The following is a 15184-nucleotide window of genomic DNA, read 5'->3' on the forward strand; positions in this document are numbered from 1 at the left end:
AATTTTGCAGTAGATTATATCTGAGATATGAAAAAACAACAACTAGATTCCGACTCTTCAGAACTTTAAATGGCAGACTAAGAAAGCTGGAGGAGGCTTAAGTCATACCGACAAGGAAAGGACTGCCCTATTGTTGCTATTTGGTTAGGGTTTTTTTCTTCCGATAGGTTTAGACTTGTTTAAATTGGGAATTTTTAAAATCCATTTTTGTTGTAAGGTGCCTTGGAAACAGTTACAGTGGTATATAAATTTAGGGCTCAGCTCACACTGCAGGAGCCTTCCCCAATCAGGTGCCCTCTTGATATTTTGAACTATAATCCAATAGGTGCCAGCCAGCATCAAGGAAAGATCCCTTTTGTTTGTGGAGTTACAATTCTGGATCCAACCCATAGTCGATAGGTAAAATTACTTCTGCTATTTAGTGTGTGGTTTGTCATGGGCAGGAGACAACTGGAGCTAAAAAGCTCAGTCAAGTGTCTTTCCTTTCTTGTAAATATTTCAGCCTCCTCTGTTAATTTTAATATTTATTTTATTGTAGGCAAACCAAAGCTTTTTAATTACTCTGCAACCCCAGACCTTCACTGACAGCTCAAGAACTTACCAAATTCCTTGTACCATCAGGAGCAGCTAAGTGGCACTGGATGTAAGAATTAAAAACCTGAACAGCATGTTGGGTAAAGAAGCCTTTATGGAAATGTTTGTCATCTTGTACCAAAGTAAGCCATGATTCCAAGAGCTTGTCATATGCCTCCATGTATACCATGTCGTCTTTGTCAAGCTAAGGAAACAGAAGAAAAAGACCTGTTACCCCGCAAAAAGTTGCCCAAGCTTTCTTCAAGTTACACTACTGTGCCTATTAAGAACAGAAGGACAAAGCGTTTTCAATAACACACATTCGCAGATTATCAACGCATGTACCACTCATTCCGAAAACAGTTCATAGTTGGCACTTTCTGGAGAAAGATACTTTTTAGTGGAGCCAAGCATCTAAAACTGCAGACAGGCTGGATCCAGACAGCTGGTTGCAAAATCAACTAAGACACACCACCACCAGATGTAGCCACCTGTGCCACCTCAAATGCCATTACAGGGGGTCCCTCAAGTCTCAGAGTTGGCTTTTCAGGGATGTAGGGGGGTTGTAGCACAAATGAGGCTGCAAAAACCTGTTTGGGGAGCAGAACTCAACTTGTAGTTCTTAGCATCTAACCCATTTCGACCGTAACAAAGTGGGTAGGTATATTTTGATGAATATGACATCTTTTTGTTAATTCGTTTACTTTTTTAGAACCCCCCCAACCCCCAACCCCCCAGAAATCTATTTTGCCCCTGAAAAACATCTTTAACATTCTGAGAATAAGGAATCATTGAACACAATGCTTCCAGTCAGTCAGTCTTCCATAGTAATAAGTGCTCTCTCTTGCGGGCTCTTTTTTGCAAGTTATGAGGTCTCAAAACTCAAGGAAGTGTTTTAGCTACCTAACAAAAAACTAAAAAAATCCAGTAGAAGCTCAGAGATAAGCTTACCAAAAAGTTCTCTTATAATAATAATATTCTTCCTTCTGAATTTCTTTAAAGATGATTAGAAAATTCAACCAGCTTCTTCACTGCATGGACAATGGAATTAGAATAGACTCATAGCCCTTTTCACATATTGGTAAAACTGGATATAATCAACATGCAGTGAGATTGTCCAAGTTCAGTTCTTATGCCAAGTATACTCACTGGGCCGGCCTCACATACATATCATGGAGTCCCAGTGGAGTCCCATGATCAGATCATTGTTGTACTACAATAAAACATGACGACTGAAGCTGCCTGTTAAGCTGAATAGCTCCTCCCCTAAATGAAACTGGAAGGCCTTGTTTCCTTTTCCCAATCTCAAAATTCTTTTTTACACCCAGCTACTCCTTCCCCTTCCTCACAACCACACAGACGAGAAAAGCCTACTTATGTACCCCACCCCCAACCAAAGCACATAGCGATTGTCGAGAGATGTAATGCTTTTCCGAACTGAATTATTTCGAATGTGCTTTGTGCTAGGTGCTGATCAATGTTATCGACTTCAGTCCATATGGCACAACTTTTGGCTTGTTGCTGATCCTTGCTCTTCTCTGCACATATCAGGAGGGACTTCAGGAGTGCCATGCACAGTGGTACCTCAGAAGTCAAACGGAATCCGTTCCGGAAGTCCATTCAACTTCTAAAAGATTCGGAAACCAAGGCACAGCTTCCGATTGGCTGTAGGAAGCTCCTGCAGCCAACTGGAAACTGCGGAAGCTGTGTCAGACGTTCAAGTTCCAAAGAACTTTCGTAAACCAGAACACTCATTGCGGCGTTTGGGAGCCAAAATGTTCGAGTCGCAAGGCATTCGGGATACGAAGTATGACTGTATTGCACTTGGTTTTTGGAGCAAAAATTCATGGGCTGCTTCTGCCTGCACCAAACTTCAGCACAGCGTAACTGCTCCCCAAATCCTCCTCTAAGAACAAGAGAATGGGAGCTCTCATGTCGGACTGAGCTTTTACACTCCTGGTTCTGTGTAAGAACCTCCCTCCCTTCTGTGTGCGGAGAACATCGGGAGGGACACATGAGCAACTGGCCTGCCAAGTGGGTCAGGGATACTTCTTAAGCAAACAGCTTGGAGGAGGCCTGTAAAAGATTACGAAGGAAACCTGACAGCACAACTCACGCTTTTTTCCAACCCATATGGAGATCTATCATTCCATTCTACTGGAATGTTGTAAATACAAAGCAAAAATTAGCTTTGTGAGCCAAATATACGTGTTCTGTTAAGTGAAACCAGAACACATGCAAAAACTAGGCTGTTCTAGTAATTCCACTATTTAAAATATCTTTAAAGTATGAACCTGAGCCACTTGAGTCTAATGCCCTGGCAGCCCATAGGCTGGTCTTCCTGAAAATTTGGCCAACCCACAACATCAACAAACAGAGCAGTTCATGGGAAACTGTCCCTTATAATTTGTTTCCAGTCAATCAACTGCCTTTAGAAAAGTTCTGAAGGATATTAGCTTGTTTGATAACCGTGTTGCGTCCCTCCCTGGTCATTTAATTAGAACACACGTTTAAAGACTCTTTGGGCACAAGGACATGCTGTACCAGTATGAACCTACAAGGTATTAAGAACTGTCAGTGCAGAATCCTCTGCAGGAAATCTAATACCCATCTGGTGTTTGAAATATAGCCATCTGTGCCAAAAGAAAAACCATAATCAAGAAAGCTAAATGCCACTATGACATTGCATCCAAAATTAAGCAAAAGCGAATAAATTATTCCACTAGTTGCATTCAGGATTTTGGTGACAATATGGCTTCAGAGCCTTCGGGGAGGATGCATACTACAAACTGGAAGAATGCAAGTGGTGGTGAACTGTTTGTGTAAGGCAGAAGATCCATTCAGCGCAAATGAACTGTAGGCAGATTCAATGATTACTTCTTTCAATTCAATGGTTACTTCTTTCAAGCTAGGACAAAATGCACTAGACTGCAATCAGAAGTGGTAAGGCCTACCTACACTGGGCATTGCAAGAAAACTTTATTATAATATGAAAAGAGATTTCATATGAAGCAGAATAAAGGCTATAAAGGGCGAGAGTTTGCACTGAGTAAGACCCAAAACAGAGTCTTAAGCCAATTTATGAAAAGTTGGTCTGTCAGTCTTTGATACTATTATTATTAGCCACCCCTCACCCTACAGGCCCAGAGCAGCTAACAACAATTAAAACACAATGTCAAAAACAGTTTAAAACAAATTACAATAAAAGTGTGTCCTAAATATATACATCTCAAATGTCAAAAGCCATGGTAAAGAGAGGTTTCTTCAGCATTCATCAAAAGCTGCATAATCAAGATGCAAGATGCAATTTTATGGAGAGGAAGTTCTACAAGTTAGGTGCTGCCAGGGAGCATGTCCTCTCCCGAGTCACCACCCCCTGGGTTTCTGACCATATCTCCTGTGCACAAGCTATTTTGTTTTTTTACTAATGCAAACATTATTTTTGCCTGGCAATATGTCTTTACATAGCTATGAAGCACCACATTCTGCCCTGACAAATTCTACAGCCCCTGAAGCCAACTCTTCCATGAATGGCAGGGGCTATGCATAATGTGTGCTTCTTACTTGATTATAAACTAACTGGAATCAGCTGCGGAAGCGGTGTGTCTTTTCTAGGTTATGCCAAGTGTGCAGCTTTGCAGTGAAAATAGTAAAATGGTGGGGCAGTTGCAAGAAGAACCCAGGAGGGAAGAATGGTGTGAAGTTCATGGGATATGAAAAGAAGTCCTGTCATATCAATTGGGTATCCTTCACAAGAATAGTCGTGACAGTTATTCATTTCCATGAATACAGTATTATATTGAACACAGTATTGGTGCTCAAGCTGTACTTTCCTGTAGGTGTGTCAAACTACACACAAAAACATGAAGCGTATTGGAGGGAGACATTTATCTGATTAGGATTTATTGAGCCTCCTTTTCAACTACTGGTACATAAAAGGCACAGCAGTGAACAAAGCTGTTCATGTAACAGAAGTGTCCAATTCAATCCTGCTGTTCCCAATAAAAGGTAATGATTTCATGGATGGGCATTAAAGGGATAATTTAACAAGAACTAGATTTGGTATGGTGTCATAGCAAGAAAAACACCCCAAAGAAGCCTCATTTGTTCACTCTGGTTCCCGTTTCCCCACGTTAAAAATATTTTCTTAATTAAAAAAAAGTTAAACTCTCAAGCAATATTCAAAAGCTGCTACACTGAGGCAAGTACCTAACACACAATTTTAAAATGTGAATTCATTGCTGAAGTGCCAAGTTTTGAACTAGTACTAACTTCTTGCCTAATATTGTCTCAAAAACTGCTCTCCAATTACCCCGTTTGCACACAAAAAGTACACTAACGCAACTCATTAGACCTATTACAAATATATTTAGCATTTGTGGGGTGGAGGATGCATGGAAAGCTTGGCATTAACATAAACTAAAAACTAAAGATAACATTTTTGAAGCAAGCCTTTAGGAATTCAAAGATTTATACTCACCACTTCTTCCAAGGCAGCACTTCTCCCAAAAGAGCAAGTGAGGTGTGTGAGGCAGTTAACGAACGAAGAAAAAAGTTCATTTGGAATGGCTGTTAATATATTGCGAGGAAATACAGTGATCAAGTTGCTGATTATACTTGATATTCCCACTGCTTCAGAGTCCTCTATCTCAATTCTGTTAAGACAAAACATATTTTTTTTAAAGAGAAAAGAGTAAATAACTCCACCAGCATAGTCAAATCAAGACCCACTGTCAAGAATCTTTTAAGTATTCCACACCACTGTTCAAGCTGCAAAGAACTACAGGAAGCAAGTCCCTCCCTCCTCAATTCTAGGAAGCAAACCTATTACATACCCATTGATAGTGTTGAGCAATCCCTCAATGAAGTGAGCTAAGTAATCGACTTGAGAACTTTCGTCTGGAAAGACTGGCCCGTGGAGCGAGGCTAGCTGAGCTAGGCACTGCAGCGAGTCTTGTGCCATATCTGTGTCTTCTCTAATTTTTCGATGCACCTTTTTGGAAGCAAGAGGGTTAACACCACATGAGAGGCGGGGGTAGGAAATTAGACATTCTTCTACCATAGTCACATGGCTCGCAATCCTAAAGAGCACATTGCAAGTCCATGCACACTCAACACACGCTCAGAGCTTTCTCCACTGAATTTGAAATCAAGAGCCTTATTATTTCTAGGCACTTAAACCTTCCAAGCTGCCCTCTCAATATGCCAACTTCATAAGCCATATTTAATTAGTCCGAGGCAATGTTTCGCTGGGACCTACCTACATGTTGAACTGTCTATGCATGTTGAGACTTAAGAGAGAAACAGATGCCAGCCAGTCAGACATGCTGCTACTTCTAAAAACAGCAATAATGACAGCCATCTGTATTATGCTAACTATGCCTGGGCTACAGTGTCTTGCTAAAGTTAGTCGACAAGTTCAATCAAGATTATATAGATGCTTCTTTAGCAGAGGTAAACACAGAACCCGCAAGACACCAAATATATTTTGCTTGCAGCAAAATCTTTTGATTCCGTTTTGATCCCCTCATTTCTGCGAGCAGGATCATGCCACTCTTCCTCAGGAGGTCTTCAGTGAGAAGAAATCATCTCAACAAAGGGAGCATCCATTTATTGACTGAATTTTTATGACAAAATAAGGATGTCAAGGGAACTTACTTTACATAAATTCTTGGATGCAATTAGAGCATCTAGAATCCGACATCAAGAAATAGTCATCCAATAAGAAATATAATACTAGTAATTGAAATCTATGGATATAAATTAAATGAATGCCCATTTCAAAGTACTAAAAAAAATAGAAGTGATGATAAATTAGAGTTCTCTTTGATTAAAGGAACATATTGAATTTTTAATATAATGAGATTCACTGTAGTGCTATGTTTTCTAGTTTAATCAAAGCTCCTAGTGAAACACAAGCATGGCAAATAAACACTGCAAATCAGGAATTAGCCAGCACAGCAGAGATTTTGCTTTTTAGATACTTAGTAAGCCATAAAAAAGCTGATAAATGTGTTAGTTACCATTTCATTTGTATGAATTTGATATCTAAAATAAATCTAAGTGTGTCTGGTAAAAAGAGTGATATAATTTGAAAAGAAGTTATTTTACCAATAAAAGTGAGCCTTTGAGCCAGAGAATTACCTTAGAAAGGGTTAACCTGTAAATGCAAAAACTATTTGCTTGTGGAGGTTCCCAGCTGACAGTAGCAACTGTCTGGGTTGTCTAGACAGCTGTTCACATTGTGTGCAGCTGTTAAATGGTCTGCCAGCAAGTTTTTCACCTTTTTGAAAATGCTTGAGCAAGATAAAAAAACTCACAAGTAACTATGTACACACAACAGCTAAAATTGTCAAGCAAATTAATACACTATACAAAATATTTACTAAACGCTATTTGACATCTAGACAAGAGTTTTAAATATTTCTTAGCTTTGAAACCAATACCCGCACATTCCAGCAATACACAATTTTATTCCTGGAGATAAACCTAAACTGGTTTCTTCCATGTATTTTTTTCAGGATGGTAATCTATATTCTTAAAGCATTGTCCTTTTCTCCATTAATGTGCAATGATTTGGAACCAATGCTGCAATCCCACAGCTACCCATTTGGGAGGAAAAGCACCACTGAACATGTCTAGATGGCTGCAGATTTCCTGAACAGAGTGCTCAAGGCACCAAAGACTGCTTCACCTGCAATGCCATGATTTCTTATGTGGTAGTAAGATCTATGTAGAAGACATACATGTGCACTGTTCACATGCGGCAAACATGCAAGACAAAATTGATGCATGTGTCCCTGGTTGCTTATGACAGCAACACACACCTTTCCTGCACGGAAACATCATCAAAGTAGGAAGTTGCCTACATGGGAAAACAGCCCTTAAGCTGCATTAAGTTCTGCTATACCAAATGAGAATAGGGCCTTCCGAGACAGCAGGCAAGGATCTGTCTGCTTTTTATAATCGACTGGGAATTTTTAATTAAGTGTCGTCATTAGGGAATTGACTAACTTCACACTGCAACACCACTTCTTAGGTCTAAATGGCACCCAGATTAAACCCTATTAAAATTCATTGGAAACTTAAATATGGTTCCTTCAATTCTTTTCACCAAGCAAGATCTTAAAGCAACAACATCAGCGTGCAACTAGGCGCACATAGGCAGAATTTCCGTTAACCTCTAACAAACAAACCAACAAAAACAGTGTGACCTTTAGAAATATAACTGTTTGGGAAGTAAGAGAATTTCATCTATGCAACCCTCACCTGAATTCAGAGAAGGGAGCCCCAGCTTCTTTCCTACTAAGCTAGCAACAGCAGAATGGGACTTACCGTAAAGAAAAGCTCCATAACTCTGCTGTCCAGGAGGGTCTCACGCCAGGACTCTGTTGGCTTTAGCATCACATTTTGTGAGGATTCAAACATAGCTATATAATGTCTGCCTAGTTATCGGGTGTCAAGGTCAACAACAACATTCCGACTTGGCTTTAAAGAAAGAGGAAAGAAAAAAAAGAATCCCAGATACAACAGGTCCCATTCAGAAAGAATGCAATGGAAACAAGCTTTAAGCCCCTCCACATACACAGCATAATTCATGCATGAGGGCAAGGAATAAAAGGTATTAAGGGTTGGAAAAAAAGAATGCCCTAGGAATGCCAGATAACAGTTTGATCACAATGACGAGACATTCCATAGTGGCACAATCACTTTAATAACCATCCCGTTGTGACAGGAGAAAGGGAAACAAAAATGATACCACACTTGGCAGGTATGCAAACTTGAGCAAAATATTTTTCTTAAACCATTCTGAAATGTTATTGGCTGGCTTTATCACAAATTTATAACGAGCCCTTTGAAATCTGTTGATCCTGATCTTTATAACAGTCTAACAGGCTTCACAGAATTAAACGGAGTTCATCTTCAAGCTATGCAGAAGAACAAATGAAAATCCTAATATATACAGGACTGGGGCAGAGCCAACCTGCCAGGGTGGGATGGAGCGAATCCAAGGTTGAAAGAAAGAAAGAAAGAAAGAAAGAAAGAAAGAAAGAAAGAAAGGACTACCACTAATTTCAGTGGGTCTTATTTCCAAGTAAATGAGCTAAGGATTTCTGAATCAAGGGACATCCAATGAGTTCTATGGGGCTAGAGCAGGGGTGCCCAAACATTTTTCAAAGAGGGCCAGATTTGATGGAAGTGAACATGCATGAGGGCTGACCAAAGTTGAGCTTTTTTTAAGGATTGAAGAGCTTTTTGGGGGATGTCCCCCCAAGGTTTATTGACCTTTTTAAAGGATTTGACAGCAATAAATGAATGAACTGCCACAGGGGCCTGATAAAACCGGCCAGAGGGCCAAATTGGGCCCCAAAGCAGACTTTGGATATGCCTGCCTTAAGAACTAGCACAAAATAACCCATATATAAAACACAGTACTTGTTGCTTCTTGTTATGTGTTACACACACACACACACACACACACACACAAAACACGGTACTTGTTGGTTCTAGCTCCTGAAAGCTCTATCTTAAAAGACCTCCAACCCCTTTGCCACCATCTATTTCCCAAATTCTTGCGTTGTCCCCCTTGTTGTTTTCTTTTTATAATATAGCATTCATCAAGAATACAAACAACAAGTAATGGATACCGGTCACCAGCTACAAAGCGAAATGAGGTGGAAAATAATAGCAGCATGCTAAAATTGTACTTTGGCTTCAGGATCAGTGCTACAAACTTTTCTGTTTGTTTGTTTTTTGGAGGGGGGGAGGAAAGCTGCACCCTACTTTACTAAATTCCGACTTATCCTCATGAGGGAGGTTATAATCCCACCGACACCAGCCCCATATTTTTTCCACCTCTCTGACTTCCCCCTCTCTCATATCTATATCTATATCGGGGGAGGCAGCCTCGCCTGCACAATAAGTGATAAAAAGAAGGGCGCTGCTGCTGCTGCTGGGCTTTTCTTTGCGGGCTTTCTGCTGGGGGGGGGGCGGGCGAGGCGGAGAGCGCTCTGCACATGCTCAGGAGACCCCTTAGCCCACAATAAACCCCCCTGGACCCTGAGGAGGCAGCCCAGCCTCTCTTGGCGGCTCCCCACCTGCCGTTCTCCTCCACGGGCATCGCGCCGCCGCTTCCGACTCGCGCCGGGTTTCGAACGCCTTGCGGCGCTTCCAGCGGAGTGGGCAGGGGAGGGGGGGAAAACCCGTGCGCTTTCCAAATATCGCGAGATAAAAGCGGCGGCTTCGCGGGAAACTGCCGAGACAACAAATCCCTAGACTGGAGGCCGGTGGCGGCTACACGGGCCACATGACGAGGTCTGGTGGGCCGGATTCGGCCCGCGGGCCTTGTGTTTGACACCCGTGGGCTAGAGCATCAAAATGGGAGACAGTCCTCTAAAATAAACACGGCTGAACAACCCTATCACAGAGAACTATTACAAAATATTATGAGATTTATTTCGGCAATGAAAATATACATGTAACAAAGATGTGAACATTTGCACTCAACGTTAAACCAAAGTTATAACCAACTATGAATGTTTAAGATATCTGCCAGTTATCCGATTTATTGTGTGGTTCAATTTATTGTATTTTGTCAAGCACAGAAAAATATTCCATTCATTTTAAAGTTCCACACATAAAGCAGGAAGAGGCCATTGGTCTGAAGGGCTAAACCGCTAAACACATATTTCTTCCTAAAGATGCACTGCACAGCTTTTGGAGGCTCCCCCCCAAATGATGCGTAGTTGGTTAATTTCAAAACTGGAATGGTAAATTACACTGCACATCATTCACCACCCTATCAAACAACTGGTAGGCTTTTTTGGGGGGGGGGGTGCTGAAAATTGAAAAACAACAACAAAGGAACCATTTCAGTGCTGTCAGAATGCAGTGCCTTTGACAATTCTTCAATTTAAATAAAAACCATTTGCAATAAGGGTAGGCCTTAATGTAATTCAAGAGGGTGCACACTTGTTTTTAAAGATAAAGATTTGAAAGATTCTCACAACATATTAAGTATGTATTATTATTACAAAGTGTAAATGCAGCAGTTGGTATGATCAGAACGGCGGGTCTTGTCTTCTGTATGGGCCCTTTGGCCTCCAGCATCTCCCCCCTCCTTTTTTAACTTCTTATTTTTAACTTTGCTTAGGGGCAGGGGTGGGGTGTGCTGCAAAGTGCAATGTCAGTAGGACCCCAGCCTCCTGCCATCTTAATTTGCCCAGAGGCAGATTTCTGTCACAGGCCTGTGCCCCAAAGTCTTTTAAGAACCTAGCAACGCCCATGTAAATAAATAAAAACACCCAGATAAATACAAAAATATAAATAGCTTCAGCATAAGTATATGTCTAACTGTATAACCACATATATTAATAAACCCCCGGTTCGGTATCCTCTTGACCCGGGAGTCTAATTCCAGCTCCTATCTAGCTCCAGTTTTGTTGTGCTGCTAATTGTTGTCTTTCTGCAGATGCTTAGCCAAATATTTTGATGCATTTGCAACAGCGAACTATGAGTGATTAGCAAAGAATGCAGCGACATAGCAAACGTAGCAGCCCGTTGGGAGTAAAATTAGAATTCTGAAGCTTACATTTCCTCAAGACTGTTTGTCAAGATCAGGTGATTATTTCCCACATGTAATAAACGATCTTCAAAAGGATATAATTTGGAGGGAGAAAATTCCAGCTTAAGACCTGATTGGCTAGTGCAAGGTAACGTTGAAAGACTGAAGACATCTGAGCATTGAGGTTTTCACGCCGGCTGAATTCCTGTAGTACCTCTACTGTGAGCATGAATATCTGTCGAAGGTCGTCCTCCTGTGCGGGATAAGCAAAAACATTTACATTTCTTTGGTTAAAATAATAAACTATCAGGATTTTTTAAAAAATTAAAATACATGCTCCTTAGTGTGTGTGCTATGCAATCTGAAGATTGCCTTGCACCAAGTCAGATCACTTGTCTGTCTAGGACAGGGGTGCTAACTGGATTCTAGACCGGCTGGGAGTGAGAAGACCTTTAAGCAGCCTTACCTGGAAATGCTAAGCAGTGGCGTGCAATCGGTGGACTAGGGGGACGAGACTAGATTCATCTCTCCCACCACCTTCCCAAAGCCCACCACTGATGCCAAGAATTGAAGTGCATGCAAAGCACTCAGCTATGGTCCAAGTTAACAGACAGCTCTTTTCAGATGACAGGTGATCTAATGCAATGCGTGTGTGTGTGTGTGAAGAGGCTCATGGAGATAAGTCTTGTCTATTACCTACAAGCTCATCTACTGTGCTTATAGATACTCTGTTTACTTTTGTGTACATATCTGTAAGTGAAATGGGGATTTCCGTTATTCTATATTTCTAAGAAGAAATGTGAACCATGCCTCCTTTGTTTACCTGAAATATCCGCTTGCAGTTGCCGTGGAACTCCATGCTTAGCCCAATGTTGCTGGTTTTACTTGAACTTGAGAACTCGCTCAACAGCGCCATTAAAATGGAGCAGGCCAGTGTTTGCTGCAAGGATACAGGGGAAGTATTATTATTACTACTACTAAATTAAGTGTATGATGAAGTAAACCTCAACAATATCTTAACACAACACATCTGTTATATTACTTATTTTAAGAAAACCTGCATTAGAAACTCAGGTCTATAAGCTAGGGGCCAAATGGCTCCTTAAACCAAGGTTAAGGTAAAGGTAAAGGGACCCCTGACCATTAGGTCCAGTCATGACCGACTCTGGGGTTGCGGTGCTCATCTTGCTTTATTGGCCAAGGGAGCCGGCGTACAGCTTCCAGGTCATGTGGCCAGCATGACTAAGCCGCTTCTGGTGAACCAGAGAAGCACACGGAAACGCCGTTTACCTTCCCGCTGGAGCGATACCCATTTATCTACTTGCACTTTGACATGCTTTCAAACTGCTAGGTTGGCAGGAGCAGGGACCGAGCAACGGGAGCTCACCCCTTCGCGGGGATTCGAACCGCCGACCTTATGATCGGCAAGTCCTAGGCTCTGTGGTTTAACCCACAGCGCCACCCGCGTCCCAAAACCAAGGTGACAGTCGCCAAAATGGAATGTCTAGTTGCCATTTTGGGGCAACACGGCTCTAAAGTCTTATTTTTCAAATGATGGACTGATTGTGATTGATTCTCAGTTCAGATGACAACCTTGAGCTAGTTAAGAGCGTTGAGAACCTAAAGAAGAAAAGTCACTTGATGGACAGTCCACATATATATTTGCCTATTCCTACTCTTTTTTTGTAATGGTGACTGCTTCTGCTCAGGCTTCCCACTCTCTGAGCAGTTTAAGGAAGCCCCTATTGCCCTCCCAGTTCATGTGAGCTGGAGTGGTATGGGAGCTTGCTCAGTAGGGCTGGGTGATGTATCTCTGCTGCTTCTTCATCCCCTAAGATGGGGAGGAAGAAGCAGCCGAGATACATTCCATACATTGTGATATATCAGTCATATCACAGTATTTAGGTGTCACCCATCCCTACTGAAAACATTGGAAAGTCAGGCAATAAATACATAGTTATATGGTCCAAGTCACTCACAGGGGACACTATGTGGCACCCAGGACACCAGTGAAAAAAATCTCAGTATTTTTTAAAAAATAATTTATTAAACACCTTTCACATGTGTCTCAAGGTGAACATACCATACCTACCTACCCACCATAAAACAGCTAAAATAGTTTTAAAGGTCTAAAAACAATAAAAATGAACACCGAAGGCAGCTGGAAAAGCTTATTGAAACAAAAATGTCTTCATTTAGTTCTGGAAAGTACAGGTAGTGGGTGCCATATCTCAACAGGGGTGCAGTTCCACAGAACTGTGGCAGCTACACAGAAAGTCCTGCTACAACTTACTGTAGAGCGGGCTTCTGCTATTTTGGGGTTTTTAGGGAGAAACTGTCTTGCAGAATACAGTGACCTGGTGGGTATATAAGGGATAAGGTGATCTCTCAAGTAACCTGGTCCTGAGTTATAAAAGGCCTTATATGTTATTACCTTGAACTTGCCCTGGTGGCAGATTGGCAGCCAGTGCAAATCCTCCAAACAAGGTGTTATATTCTGGCATTAGTTTCATAGAAACATCGAATTGTAGAGCTGGAAGGGTCCCCGAGCTGCAGCCCCCAGACCAACTTCAACAGTAGACCCACATAGAGGGCTTTGCAGTAATACAACCTTTAGTTGAATCCAGCCTTATGGGTTTACTCTGCATACAATTTAGGCATATGATGTAAGAAGAGCCTGCTGGGTCAGGCTAATGGCCCATGTAGTCCAGCATGCTGTTCTCAAAGAGGGGCCATCCAGATGCCTGTGGGAACCCTGGAAGCAGGAGCTGAGCACAGCAGTATTCTCGCCTCTAGCAACTGGTATTCAGAAGAACATTGCCTCTGACCATGGAGGCAGAACATAGTTGTATACCACCCTCTATTTGAAAATTGGGGGGGGGGCGGGGTTTGCACAAAAAGAAAAAAAGGAAACCTAACGGCTGAGATTCCTAAATCAATAAATAAAATTCAGAATATGGCTTTATAGAACATTTCGGCTACCTTTATACTCAAAAGAGCTACTTATTGTCGTGGATCAGTCATAATCTTGCCAGGTTACACCTGGGGCTTTAAAGTTTTTTTTGGGGGGAGTTAAAGTTGGACACATATAAATTTCACATGAGAATGTGGATAGAAAGAAGTTTCTCTCTCTAATGAAGCGGAATGGTGGAAAATTCAGGAAAGACAAGACCTTTTCACACAGCACATGATGGAACAATCACAATGCGTAGTGGTGGCTACCCATATAGACACCTTTAAAAGGGAATTAGACAAACTCATAGATGATTAGGTTATCACTAGACATGATGGCTGTGTACTCCAAGACCAGGGGCAGCAACAGGAGAGAGGGCTGCTTCACTCATGCCCTGCTTGTGGGCCTCATCCAGGAATCGGGTTAGCCACAGTGAAAAAAAACATATGCTTGACTGGATGAGCCTTTGGTATCACCCAGCAGAGCTCTTCTTATGTTCTCATGGCAAGGTTCCAAAGCCCCTTTAAAAGCTAGAAGCTTTAAATATTGCATGCTCATATTAGTAGTACCTCGGGTTACATATGCTTCAGGTTACATACGCTTCAGGTTATAGACTCCGCTAACCCAGAAATAGTACCTCGGGTTAAGAACTTTGCTTCAGGATGAGAACAGAAATTGGTCAGCGGCAGCGCAGCAACAGCGCGAGGCCCCATTAGCTAAAGTGGTGCTTCAGGTTAAGAACATTTTCAGGTTAAGAACGGACCTCCGGAACGAATTAAGTACGTAACCAGAGGTACCACTGTATTTGTATTTTCCAGACAAATGTCTGTTGCTGTTTTATCTTGGTAGCTAAACAGGTCTTGACCAGGCCAGTACCTGGATAAGAAAACCCTACCTATGTCAATGAATTCCTCTAAAATCTGTAGTAGTGAACTTCGTTTAGTTCATCACCAAAATTTCCAGATGCACTGAAGTTCACAGATCTTCCAGACTCCATTAAAGGTGTATACTCTTGTTCCAAATGGGTCAAGCTTTACGTTTAAGGCGAACTTTCAAATACCAAATGGTACCTTTGGTGATAGGACGCAGGTGGC

At 41.7% G+C, this 15184-nt stretch overlaps 1 protein-coding gene across 1 annotated transcript in view; it reads right to left on the minus strand.

Annotated features, from left to right (window-relative positions):
- XPO4 (exportin 4) overlaps positions 1-15184 on the minus strand; it is a 63428-nt gene that overhangs the window by 25737 nt on the left and 22507 nt on the right. The window contains exons 5-10 of the mRNA XM_081002539.1: positions 11961-12077; positions 11237-11390; positions 7909-8021; positions 5409-5566; positions 5054-5228; positions 602-778 (exon numbers count right to left, since the gene is read on the minus strand). Of these exons, the coding sequence (XP_080858665.1) occupies positions 602-778; positions 5054-5228; positions 5409-5566; positions 7909-8021; positions 11237-11390; positions 11961-12077 (894 nt within the window). The remainder of the gene's footprint in view (positions 1-601; positions 779-5053; positions 5229-5408; positions 5567-7908; positions 8022-11236; positions 11391-11960; positions 12078-15184) is intronic.

This window comes from Podarcis pityusensis, assembly GCF_964106645.2.
Source record: "Podarcis pityusensis genome assembly, chromosome: 4".
In the NCBI taxonomy this organism is placed as follows: domain Eukaryota; kingdom Metazoa; phylum Chordata; class Lepidosauria; order Squamata; family Lacertidae; genus Podarcis; species Podarcis pityusensis.